Source organism: Puma concolor, chromosome B4, assembly GCF_028749965.1.
Source record: "Puma concolor isolate L17-30 chromosome B4, mPumCon1.1.hap2, whole genome shotgun sequence".
Taxonomy (NCBI): Eukaryota; Metazoa; Chordata; class Mammalia; order Carnivora; family Felidae; genus Puma; species Puma concolor.
Window position 1 is genome coordinate 2,925,573 of NC_141673.1, and position 12,565 is coordinate 2,938,137.

The window sequence follows — 12,565 nt, forward strand, 5'->3', positions numbered from 1 at the left end:
CAAGAAGCTTAAAATATCCACAATTCCACTGACTAAAACAAAACAAAACAAGACAAAAAAAAAACGCCAGCACTGTGATCTGTTCTGTCTTTTTTCTGTGCACACTACACAAGCAAAATCGCGGTCATTTTTATCCGTATATGAGCATGTAAACATATATGCGTATTTTCTACGTGTACACGTGTAGGTCGTGTGCATGAGCAGTGCAGACGCCCTGCATACAAAACGTGTGTAACTTCCCATCATGCTTCTCCCTCGCTAGAAATACACGGGGAGCACTTTTCCACAACAGTAACTATTCTCTGAAGACAAGATCTTTTGGTAGTTCTAGAATATTCTAACCAAGTACTTTAACCTAGAGAACTCTCCTCCTAACACTAGATATTTAGGAGGCAGACGGTTTGTTTTCCCATAATCATAAACAAGGGGAATTACAGGGCCCAGGTAAGACTCTTGCCATAAATTACTATCAGCTCCCCAGAAAGGCTGCATATCACATCCCCGTGGGAAGGAAGGACGGAACACGCCTGTCTCGCCAGCGTCATCAGTTTTAATGAAGTGCATTTTAAAGAGCACTGCTAATTTGGCAGGTAGCGTCTGTTTGATTTTTCAATTCCTTAGTAACGACTGGAAGATATACGTCCGTTCACCGGCCGGCTACATAATTTCTTCTGTGGACTGACTGCTGATGGTCATTCCGTTACTGATTTGCGTGAGCTCTCTGCATATCACAAACACGGAAGATGTCTTGATCCTGTTTGTGAGCTCTTCTGTTTCTCACCTGCTTTTCACTTTGTTGACGGTGGTTCAGACAGACGGACATTTACCAGGCTTGTGCTTCCTATGTGTCACTCTACAGAAAGCTGGCACTTTTCGCAAGTCAGGCACCTGGGACTCTGGCCATTTTAAATTAATGCTTTAGCGTGAGGAATGAGTGACCCCATCGCTGGGACACTTTTCTCTCACTCCTGCTCTATGAAAAGCGTCTCAGACAAGCAAAAGCCACACCTCCAGGTCTGTCTGTTCTGGTTCACTTGCCGGAGTTCAGGGGTCCTCGCTTAGGCAAAGCGTCTCTGATTCGCCTGCTCGGACCCCAGGTTTTCCCCTCCACTCCGTGCCGGGCTCCGTGCCTGCCCCCAGCGGGAACTAGCAGGGTCTACAGAGCAAACGCCAGTGTTCGCTCACTCCTATTTTTCATATCGCTGGCACGCGCGTCTGTGTGTGAGCTTGCGCAGTGGGTGGGGCAGGAGCAGGGAGATTCTGCTGAACGTGTACCCGTCGTATCACAGACACGGAGGTGTGCTGTGGACGTAGAAGGGACTGTCCCTCGAATCCCCTGGGTACTGCTGGATGCTGTCTACAGATAGTCTTTGGCATGTTAAGATAAGTATTCTTTTATTTCCATTTTAGTAAGAGCTGAGTTGTTGTTTTTCCTTCTATTAAATGCAGGAGAAGCTGCTACGTTTCATGAGCGACCCTGTGGCTTATTGCGAGGACGCATGAGCAGCAAGCAGGAAGAACAGGAACAGCAGAGCCGGGTCTCCAGGGGCCTGGTTGCAGGGCTGACCCTTGGCTGGCATCGAGAACGTGGCTCTTGAGAGGATCTCTCTGGTAAAGCTGGGGCTCTGTGCCAGCCCGCAGACACTCCTGGCACATCGTTCTCGGGAAACACCAGCTTTCCTGGGATCCAGAATCTTGATGGGCAGAGGCGTCCCCGAGACCTGGCCCCGGTAGAAACCTTGGGATCTGGGCAGAAACGGGGAGCACGCTCTGTGTGGCTCCTGGGGAGGACGAAGCAGGCACCCGGCTTCCTTTCCACTCCTCCTGGGGTGCCTTCCCCCCACTGACCCAGCTGCGCATCTCTGCCGGGCTGGGTGACAAATGTCAGCCATGAGCAGGACCATACGCTGAGGCCCGTGAGCCCTTCTAATGAAGCCCTGCACGTGTGGGACCCGTGACACAGGCAGATTTATCGGCAGCAAACCATTTCATGTTCCTGGGGGGGAGAACTTTTTCACGGAATGTTTTTATTTAATGTATCAATGGTTTAAAAATGCTGGTGCTTTATGAAACATATTTGTGTTTGTATTATATGCAAGTGAAACTAGACTCTAATTTCCTTTTCACAGGTGCTGTTCTTTCCTATTAATAAAGAATTCCTTGACTCAACCCGCGTTCACACTCGGGCCTCGCTGGTCAGGCGCTGTGCCGGGGACCGAGGCCACTGCCCCTGACCACATGGCTTCACAGGGTCAGTTCCATATGCAGACACACACGTGGGGGGCACACAGACACAGGTCAGCAGTGATTAGAGCTCTGTGACACATAGGCAAGTCCGCGGGTCACAGGCCACGCGGCGACAGGTTTCTCGAGAGTTGGAAAGAACTTGCTAGGGAAGACAGGTTTTGGCCTCAGAACCACGTTTAAAGGTAAGACTTTTGAAAATGTTGGAACTTATCCCAAAATTATGGGTCCATTCAAGGATATTGTTGTTGTTGTTGTTGTTTACTTCATTTTGTAGCAATTCTGGCATTTTATACTCCCCCCAAATCTCTGCTGTCTCCCTTCCCAAAACGCAGGAGAACGTTTGTATCACCCACATACCTGGGTTTGCAGGAAGGCTGGTCCACTGGACTGACATTTGTAAATGCCTTCTAAGTAAGATTTTTTTTAAGTTTATTTATTTTTCAGAGAGACAGAGACAGCGTGAGCAGGGGAAGGACACACACACACAGAGAGACAGAGAGAGAGAGAGAGAGAGAGAGAGAGAGAGAGAGAGAGAGAGAGAGAACCCCAAGCAGGCTCTGCACTCACTGTGGAGCCCATCATGGGGCCTGAACTCACGAACCATGAGATCATGACCTGAGCCCAAATCAAGACTCAGATGCTCACGACTGAGCCACCCAGGCCCCCCTGTAAGTAAGATGTTCTCAATTCTACTCACGAGCTCCATTTTCTGACCCTGTCATTGGTGCTATGTTCACTCAATAATTCCTTTATCACCTTGATCGTATGTTGACTTTCACTTTCCATATCTAACTTCTGGGGTTAAAGGGTATTTTTCTTTACTGTTTTTATATAATTAAAGCATCTTGGCCGTGTTCAAGCCCAACATGTCACATCACACGTGTTCTTAAAGCTCTTCTACGTTTACAGGGTCACTTTCTTCTCGAGCGGCCTCTCCAGTTTCCAAATGCCTGATGATTCAGTGTCAACTCTGTTAGTATCTTGTTGTAAAGGATTATACTCAGCGACTAGCGCCCACATTGTTCCAGCTTTTCAGATTTTGACAACTTTTATGGCGCAGGTCGGACGGTTCACTTTGTGAACGTTCCGCAAAAACTAAGCAGACACGGTTGTGGCTTATACAACCAGACCCCACCCGGAGCCCTCGGGCCGCCCCTATGTTCTGCCATCCAGATTCATAATAACCTTATTTCCACCCTCCTCAGATCCACCTCGTCTCCTCCTAGGCCTGCTGCGTCAATTCTCTGGTTTATGAAAGTTTTAAATTCGAGTTTAGCGCACAGACAGAAGAGCGCACAAATCAAGACCTTCACGGAGGAGCGCTGTGTCCAAGCTCCCAGAAGTCTCTGCCCCACGATTTCTAACTGCAGAGGTGCCGCTCTGGCCACATAGGACACCATCCTCTCTGCCGTTCAACCCCCTCACAGCCCGATGGGAACACTGCCAGCCTGAGTCCTTCCTGTGCCACCTGCCCCCTCACCGAGTCTGCTCCCCTACCCCGGAGTCATTCTCCCGCTGAATCGGGTCCTCACACCCCTGCCCTCCGGGCAGCGCCCGGCCTTAGGAAAGCCCAGGAGGCCTTCCCGGCTCCGTCCTTCTCAGGCTCGTCTTGGGACCCCCGGCCCCCTGCACGCTCAGTGCCAGCTTCATCGACTTCCTCCTGGTTGCAGAACAGGATGTCCAGTGGCGGCCCCTGCCCTCTGCTGCGGCCCCTGCCCTGCTCTATCCCTGTGACAGGCTCCTGCGTCGGCCCCACGGGCCCCTGTCCCAAGCCCCGCGCGAAGCTGCACGCAGCCTACACACATGGGTAGAAACGGAGTCGGGCGACAGCAGGACCTGGCCCAGAGGAAGGGCCGCGAGGGGTGCACTGGATCATCCATCAACTGACCGTCTCCTGGGACCAAGAACATCAGAGCAGATGGAGGCCCCGCCCACAGGCGCTGCACTCACCTGGTCCTGCCCGGTCCCACGTGGCAGCCACCTGCCACCCGCCACCCACAGGAGCCAAAGGACCAGGCGCCTGGGCCAAGCCCAGCAGGCCAGCACCCTGGGCCTTCCCACCCCCACCTGCTGCGCGGCACCCGGGCCTTCTCACGTCCACTGAGGGGCACAGCCAGGCGTCCACTCACGCTCAGCACCTCTCTGTGGGATCCTCCGCCGGTCCTGCCCTGTGCTCACAGGCTCCCGTCTCTGCTAACAAGGCTCGCCATCCACCGGCAGAGAGGCAGCAGCGGACTGACGGACTGAACACGCGTGCAGATCGCTAAGCCTGTCGGGACCCGCGAGAAGGCCGTGGCTCCGCTGGGAAGTTCCGACTCTGCTCACTAATTACCCTCCTTCCTCTTAAAAAGCACTGCACACGGCCACCGTGTGTCTAAAGGACTCGCTCTCTTCGAAATCAAAACAACGATGCCAGTTCCTACGTGGGGAGGACTCCCCGTGTCACGGAGCATCCTAGGACAAGGCTGCTTCTGGGTCACCGTCCAGGCCAGCGGGACCAGAGCGGCCCGGCTGCACGCTGTCCTCTCCGCCACACCCTGGCTGGGCAAGCCATGCCCTGGAGGCAGGGACGGCTGGCTGGGAGCGAGGACCAGAGGGACGGGGGCTACAAGGGGCTGGGCTCAAACCCCTGGGGTCCTAGGGCACTGAACCACGCAGCTCAGACTTTGGGGGTGAGAAGAAAATCATTTTCTAGAGTGGCTGACCTTCAACTCTCTGTAACGCTGCACTTATAAACCAGCCAGAGATCCCAGGGAAGCTGCCGCCTGGAGCTTTGCCACATGTCCCGTCAGTGCTCCGAGGGGGACACGTGCCTCACAGGCAAGGCTACAGTCCTGGGGCAGCTCTCGAGCGTCTGCAGTGGGAGCCAAGCCAGGTTCCAAGACGCCGGACGTGCTGGAGCCGGCCCTTCAACGGCTGACTCGGCCACGTGTGCCTGACCTGGGCTGGGGTTGGCGGGGGGGGGGGGGGGGGGAGGGGGGGGGGTTCGGCTGTGCTCTCTCTGTGCCACGGGCCCTCCTGCTGGGAACAGCCCCCTCAGGGGCCTAGGAAGAGACGGGCTGCCAGGTGCCTGGCCAGGGGATAGAAGGCTGTGCACAGGGAGCTCCTTCCACCCCCAAGACCCTACAGAACCTTGTGAGGAAAAGGCAGAAAGGAAGGCAGAACCCGGGCTCGGACCTCAGTGGCCGGCCAGGATGGGGACGGGCAGCTGCAGAAAGGGGCCCGCTCTGGCACCCGCGGGACGGCTGGGAAACAGGGTCACCGGCCGCGATGGCCGGTCCCCCAGGAAGATACGAAGCTCCAGGACATGAAGGCTCAGGAAAGGAGTGAACGCCCACTCCGGAAGGTATCATCCCTAGCCTGGACGGGCCTCAGAAGCCACAGCATGCAACGGCACTGCCTGGCCAAGTCCCGGGGAGCTGAAGCTGGGGGCAAAGCCTGTCACCCCCCCGACCCAGCACCCGCAGCGGGGGTTGTGGGGGGGGCGCCCTGGTGACACTGCGGGGGTCCTGCCTTGCTTCTGGGAAGCTTCCTCCTCAAGAAAAGATTCTGTTCCTATGGAAATGACTTAAAGCAACACTTATTTCCCAAGGGCCAAATTACCATTCTGCACAGAGAGGGCGGGCCTGGAACGCCTTCCTCCAGGATGTTCTCTTGCTGGAGGCCAGGAGCTCTTGGGCTCCATCACTCAGGCTGTCCTCCATGGACACAGAGGCATTTTCCTAAAATGTCACAACTGCAAACCCAATTCCCGTGCTCCCTGGGACTCCAAAGGCTCTTTCTGTTTTCTTGTTTCCTTTCCCATTCTGTTCAACCCTCCACAACGCGTTGTGACATTCTCACGGCCAGCACGAGTCCGGGGGAGGATGAACGCCCCACTCCTCCCCGGCTCCCCACGCTCCCCCGGGCTCCGCTCGTCTCCCGGCCCCACGAATCTCGGCCAGTGAGCGGGACTCCCCAGGCAGACCCTCTGACTGCCACAGGCCAGCAAGCAAACCACAAGCACACGGGGCTCCTAGAAACACTGATAAAAGATGGCGGGCTAGCAAAGGGTGGGACTTGGTGTCACTTCTTCCAAGGCGCCAGGACAGCCGCTGCCTGGGGCCACCTGGACAGTCCCCTCCTGCGGGCTCTTGTGTGAGGGGTGGGGAGACAGGAGGCCCAAAGGGGCCAGGGGCGAGGAGGGGCAGGGGCCAGCCCAACAGCGAGCTCCAGGCCGCACACCCGCCCCAGACCTGACTCAGGTCCCTCGCATCCAGGGCTGTTCCCACCTGCTGTCCCCCGGCCCCCAGGTCCCAGCCCTGCAACAGCCCCTTCGTGGCACTTCATAAGGACGAGAACACAAGCTGCCCGGCACAGTCTCTGAGACTTGAGCCACTTGTGGGAAGGGGATCCTGGCGGCACTGTCCCTACTGGGGGAGCAGGAAACGGAGGGCCGGGTGGCAAAGCCCCTCGTGTGAGGTCACTCACCTGTCACGAGTCCCTCTCCCCAGCAAGAACTGAAGCACCGGGGGGTGAGGGCCATTTCTCAGGCACGTGTGGCTCAGGGCTGCCCAGGGTTGGGGCTGGAGAGTGGTTTCCGGGACGGTGACGAGCCTCCCACCTTAGCACACTCTCCTGCACGGCTCGCCACGGCTTCATCAACCCCCACCCCCCCTGAGCTGTGCCTCCCCCGCCAGGGCAGGCGGAGCCCCCATCAGGGCAGCAGTGAGAATTCCAAACGCGGTCGCCCCGTGAGCCCCGGCCACCTGCATGAGTGAGCTGCTCTCCAGGAAGCACTCGGGGAATGTCGGCCAGGGTCAGACCGCGGCCGGCCGCGGGGCCCCAGGAAAGCTGGGCGCTTCTCCCTCAGATAAACAGCGGGCTCTGCACGGCGGCTCAGCCCCACTGTTCTCCCAAACCTCCCACAGGGAGCCAGGGTGCCACGGGGCCACGAAGACAGCCCGGAGCCCCCACACTGTGACCTAGGACCGCGGAGCCTCCTAGTTTGTCCCTCACCTAAAAGACAAGAGGCCCAAGGAGGTGAAGTGGCCGGAGAGTGACCCCCCAGCCAGCCGGGGCACAGCCCGGTCCCTGGTCCCCACCGCTGTTCTCTTCAGTGTACCCGAGAGGCCCCACCCTCCCGGGTCACTGGGCAGGAAGACTAAAGCACCTTGGGTAACAGCGGAGGTCACCCTGTGAAGGAGCCAACACCCACCATGGTACTTGGGCCAGCACACGGAGGCCCACTTGGGTGGGGACAGAGGCCGGGGACTCAGCCCCCACAGAGCGACCAGCCGAGCACAGAGCTGATGAACGGGTGCCACCGTGGCTCTCCACTAAGTCATGGAGGAAACTGGCCCAGAGAGGCTAAGCGACGTACCGGAGTCACACAGCCGCCCGGTGCCCAGGCGCCCAGGCTGTCTGCTCGTGGGCCAGCACCTGCCCTAACCCATCACAGCCCTGCAGCCGCCCCTGGGGCCCCACTGCCAAGGACACACATACACACGGGCTCAGGGAGGGCCTCCGGGAGCCTGGGGGACAGCGGCATCTCTGAACGCACGGTGTGGCATGGGCCCCGGGTGACCATGGGTGAACTCGGTCTGCGCGCTTTCCTGGCTGTGACAGCTTTCCAACGACAGCAGGTCAGCGGTTCACCACAAGCGCCCGGCCCAAAGCCCTGGCACAAACAGCCCTGTGGACTCAGCTCACTAAACCTCCCAGACAGGATCAAGCTCAGGCCCCCCCAAAAGGGCATTTACTTACCTGGAAATCCCGCTCTTCTAGAATCTCCTTCCTCCACCTCCCCAGGAAAGCAGCGCACACGTACAAGTGGAAGTGGGAGAAGCCCTCGGGCTCAGACTGCGAGAGAGAACACGGGGGTGGTCAGTGCCCGGCAGGACCACGGCTGCTGCCCCAGGCCAGGCTCACGCAGCCCGAAGGCCGTGATTCTGACATTCCCGCCTCCTTGACATAAGCACAGGCTTCTGAGAGGAGCTGGCGGTTCGCTGGCCCTCCTGCCCGGATGACCAGCAGTAACAGAAGGCAGACCAGCTCCTGCTGCACAGCCGCCCGGGGAGGGAACCTGCCCTCGGACGCCGGTCACTGGCCGTGGCTGAAGAGTGGCCCCCGCTCCTCGGAGGGCGAGGGCGCTACCAGGGACTTGAAGCCCGCTGGAAGTGGGGCGGGGAGGGGAGGCTCCTCACCAGCCAACGCCCCCCTGCCCGCTATGGGTTCAGCTCGGCCCCTCCTTCCGTGCCTGGGCCTTAGTTCAGGCATGCACGGTCAACTTCTGGATCGGGGCTCCCAACACTTGGCTTTCAGGGGGCCACGGCCACAGATTCCCGTGTGATACCCGCACGACTCCTGTTACCTGTTTACTAAATAAATAAAGGTAAGAGATGGTGACATGCTCTGGAAAAAGTGAGGTGGGGAAGAGGGGTGCGAAATACTGGGGAAGGGGCAGGCTGGTCTGCAATTTAAATACAGTGATCTATCACCTAAGGTGACATTTAAACACAGACCCAAGAAGGGAAAGCCACGTGGATGAGGTGGGGGGAGAAATGAGACGACCCTGAGGTTCCAGACTGCCCGGCACATTCCAGAAGCAGTGAAGACATCAGCGTGGCTGCAGGGGAGAGTGAGGTGAGCAAGCAGAAGCCGCCGTTGGGAGAAGGTCCAGATCCCCATGGCCGCCCTGGTCACTGGATTGTTCTCATGAACTCTGGACGCTCCTAGTAGAGGAAAGACCGTGCTCCCAAAGGATGCTTCTGGCTGGTGCGCGCAGAACAGACTTGGCATCCGGCAGGGTAGGGAAAGGCAGACCCACGGAGATCAGTCAGGAGACCGCGGAAATCATAAAATCAAGAGGGGTGAGTGATGCAGGCCAAGGGGGTAGCAGCACAGCTTCAGAGAAGAGGTCAAATTCTAGAAAAGTTTTGAAGGTCGAGCCATGAAAATATGCTGCTGATAAGGACACTATGGGGGATGAGAGGAGAGGAATCAAGGATACACCCAACATGTTTGGCCTGAACGACCAGAAGGAGGAAGCTACCATCTCCCAAGGTGAGGCCAGGTTTGTGGCAGTTTGTGGGAGTGTTTTGGTGGGAGGTTGTGAGTCTGTCATGTGGACATGCTGAGCCGAAGACACCCGTTAGGCGTCCAGTCCAGAGTGCAGGCGGCTGGCCTGTGGCCCAGGCAGGAAACATACACGGTGGGGGGAAAGGGGTGGGAGGAGACACAGGAACGTGAGAGGGTCAAGGGTCGAGACAGCAAGGGACGAGGAGTACCGGCCGTGGCCACGCAGAGGTGGCTGACAGGAGGGCTGACTAGCGTGTGTTAGGAAGGAGGGAAAGAGAGACACTGGGGCATCCTACTGGAGATTTTTTTTTTTAAGTTTTTTAATGATTAATCTATTTTTAAGAGACAGAGAGACAGCATGAGCAGGGGAGGGGCAGAGAGAGAGGGAGACACAGAATCCGAAGCAGGCTCCAAGCTGTCAGCACAGAGCCTGACGCGGGACTTGAACTCACGATACCATGACCTGAGCTTAACCCGCTTAACCCACTGAGCCACCCAGGCGCCCCCTGCTGGAGGTTCTTAATACCACGTTTACGTAGGCCTTTCCTCCTCTCCATTCTAGATCCTGCTCAAAGTCCGTTACTTTCGTGTTGTTCAACAACCAACCTTCTGGTTCCATTTTACATCTGCTAATATTATATGTTTCATTCACTTCCACTGTTATCTTCATTACAGCCTTTCTTCTACTGAGTTGCTGTTTTTTGTTGTCGGTATTTTCTAACATACACAAATGCAGAGTGGCTTCGAATTACATTTAGGTCACTTGGTCCTTTCTCTTAAGACAAGACAGATGATGAGCTAGTTAATATTCGGCTTTTCTTCATTTCCGACACAAGCAAGCATTTAAGGTTATAAACTTTCTTCTATGAGCCCCACTTCAGCTATATTCCACAGCTGAATAGTATCTTTACTATCCTTAACTTCTAAGAAATTTCTACCTCATTTTGTGACTTACTTGCCTAAATCATAGCTTATTTATTAGCGTTTTTTAAATCTATAAACATATGTGGTTCGTTTTTACTTTGTCTTTTTAGGTTTCTTTGATAATTGATTTGTAACTCAACTGTGTCATAAGAGAATGTGATTTACACGATGCTGATTCTTTTGCTTGCTTAGATTTGGTGTTGCGAGGGGAGGACAATTAGTTTCCACACACACACCCCCTAAGGCAGCACACTGAGCAATCGAGAACGGGACCGAGCCAGAGTGCCTGGGTTTAAACCCTGGGTCTGCCACTAATTAGCTGTGTGATCAAGACAAAGTTACTGGCCTTCCTGTGCCTCAGTGTCCTCATCTGTGAAATACTATAGACTAAACAAATTACACAACGTAAGGTACTTAGGATAATGCCTGGAACATAGTAAATAGTAGGTAAATGCCAGCTATCGTCACCAGGTGTGTGTAAGAGTATATATTCTGGAGTTCTTGGATACAATGTCCTGTATGTGTCCATAAGATAAATTTAATCAATAGTGTTGCTCAGATCTCCTATAAATCCTGATTGATTTTGTCATCTTATGTGCTATCAATAACAGAAAGGTGTTAAAAATCCCATTACAACACCGGATTTGATGTCTCCTCAAGGTTCTGCCGATCTTTGTTTTATGTATTTGGAAAGCACGTTATTAGACGCATACAAATTTTCAACCGTATTATCTTCCTGGTGTACTGAACGATATCAATATACACGATCTCCTTTATGTCAACCAATGCTTTTGCCTTTAAGCCTTTGGAGAGGGGGACAGGAGTGTGGTGCGACCATACTACACATCTACTTTTGTTGGGTTGTTTATTTTAGGCAGCTTTTTTTGAGGTAGAACTGACATACAATAAACTTACATATTGAAAGTATAAAATCGCACAGGTTTCGATACGTGTCTACACCTGTGAAACCACCGTCGCACACAAGAGAGGAAACACATCCATCACCCGCAAGTTTCCCCGTGCCCTCTGTGATCTCTCCCTCCATCCCTCTCAGTCTCTAGGCAATCACTGACCTACTTTTGTCCTACACACGAGTTTACACTTCCCCTGCTTCTGTACAGATAGAACCATATGGCACGTACTTTTGTCTGGCTACCTTCACGTGGCACTATTGCCCTGAGATTTGGCCATGTCACTGCGTGGCCACTGCCTGTAACTGCTCAGAAACACGGCTCTCTTAGAGAGGCTGTTCGCCAGAGCTGTCTGCCTGTTGATAGACACGAAGTTGTTTCCGGTTTGATTACAAACTGAGCTGCTGTGAACGTTTGTGGACAAGTCTTCCTATGGCTAGATGCCTTCATTTTGCTCGGATAAATACCGAGGAGTAGAAGGGCTGGATCACACGGTGGCAGTATTTTAACTCAGAAGACACGGCCAAGCTATCTGCAAAGTGGCTGCACCGCTGCACAGCCCCACCAGCAGCAGGTGGCGTTCCGGGGCGGTCACCCCAGAGGCCACATGTGAAATGGTATTTTTAACGTTGGCCACTCTCATAGGCAAGTGGTAGGATCTCACTATGGCGTTGATTTACACATTACCATTCCTCTAATGACTGATGATTCTGAACACCTTTGATGTGCTTATATGACATTCTTGGTGGAGCGTCCAAGTTTTTCCCATGGATTGTTTGTTTCTCATTGTTGAGACTTGAGTAGCTTTCTATATATTCTAAATACAAGTCTTTGATCAGCTATGTGCTTTACAAACACATCTCTGTGTCTATAACTCGTCTGTTATCCTCGATATTGACTCTGGAGGAGCATGAATTTTCAAGTTTGATGTGGTTCAGTCTATTACTTTGCTCTTTTATGAATACTGCTTCTGGTGTCATTTCTAAGAAATCTTTGCCTAACCTAAGGGCATAAAGGTTTTCTTCTAAAATGGTTTTAAGCTTTACATTTAGGTCTGTGATACAGTTTGAGTTCACTTTTGCATATGTTATATGCGTATGGCATTAGGTGGGAGCTGAAGTGCATGTGTAAGCACACGGATATCTACCTGTTCCGGTAGTTTGTTGAAAAGACTATGCTCTGTCCACTGAGTTAACAACCAGGTAGTGCTACTCCTCTATTGTTTTTGTTCTTCATCAAAGTTGATTCTGTCTTTTCTAAGTATGTTACACTTCCACAAGAATTTGACAACCAGTTTGCCAATTTCTCCAAAAAGCCTGCTAGGACTTATTGGAATTGCATCGAATCTATATCTCAATTTGGAGTGATTATTATCTTAACAATATTGAGAGTCCCGACTCGTGAACATGGTATAGCTTACCACT

At 53.8% G+C, this 12,565-nt stretch overlaps 1 protein-coding gene across 3 annotated transcripts in view; it reads right to left on the bottom strand.

Moving 5' to 3' along the window:
- The window catches only part of TBC1D22A (TBC1 domain family member 22A), a 327,451-nt gene that overhangs the window by 29,101 nt on the left and 285,785 nt on the right, over window positions 1-12,565 (bottom strand). For 2 of the 3 annotated variants that reach the window (XM_086711972.1, XM_086711970.1), the window contains one exon: window positions 7,993-8,088. The exons of the other annotated variant lie outside the window; for it this stretch is intronic. In XM_086711972.1, coding sequence (XP_086568098.1) covers window positions 7,993-8,088 — 96 coding nt within the window. The remainder of the gene's footprint in view (window positions 1-7,992; window positions 8,089-12,565) is intronic. 3 annotated transcript variants of the gene reach the window in all.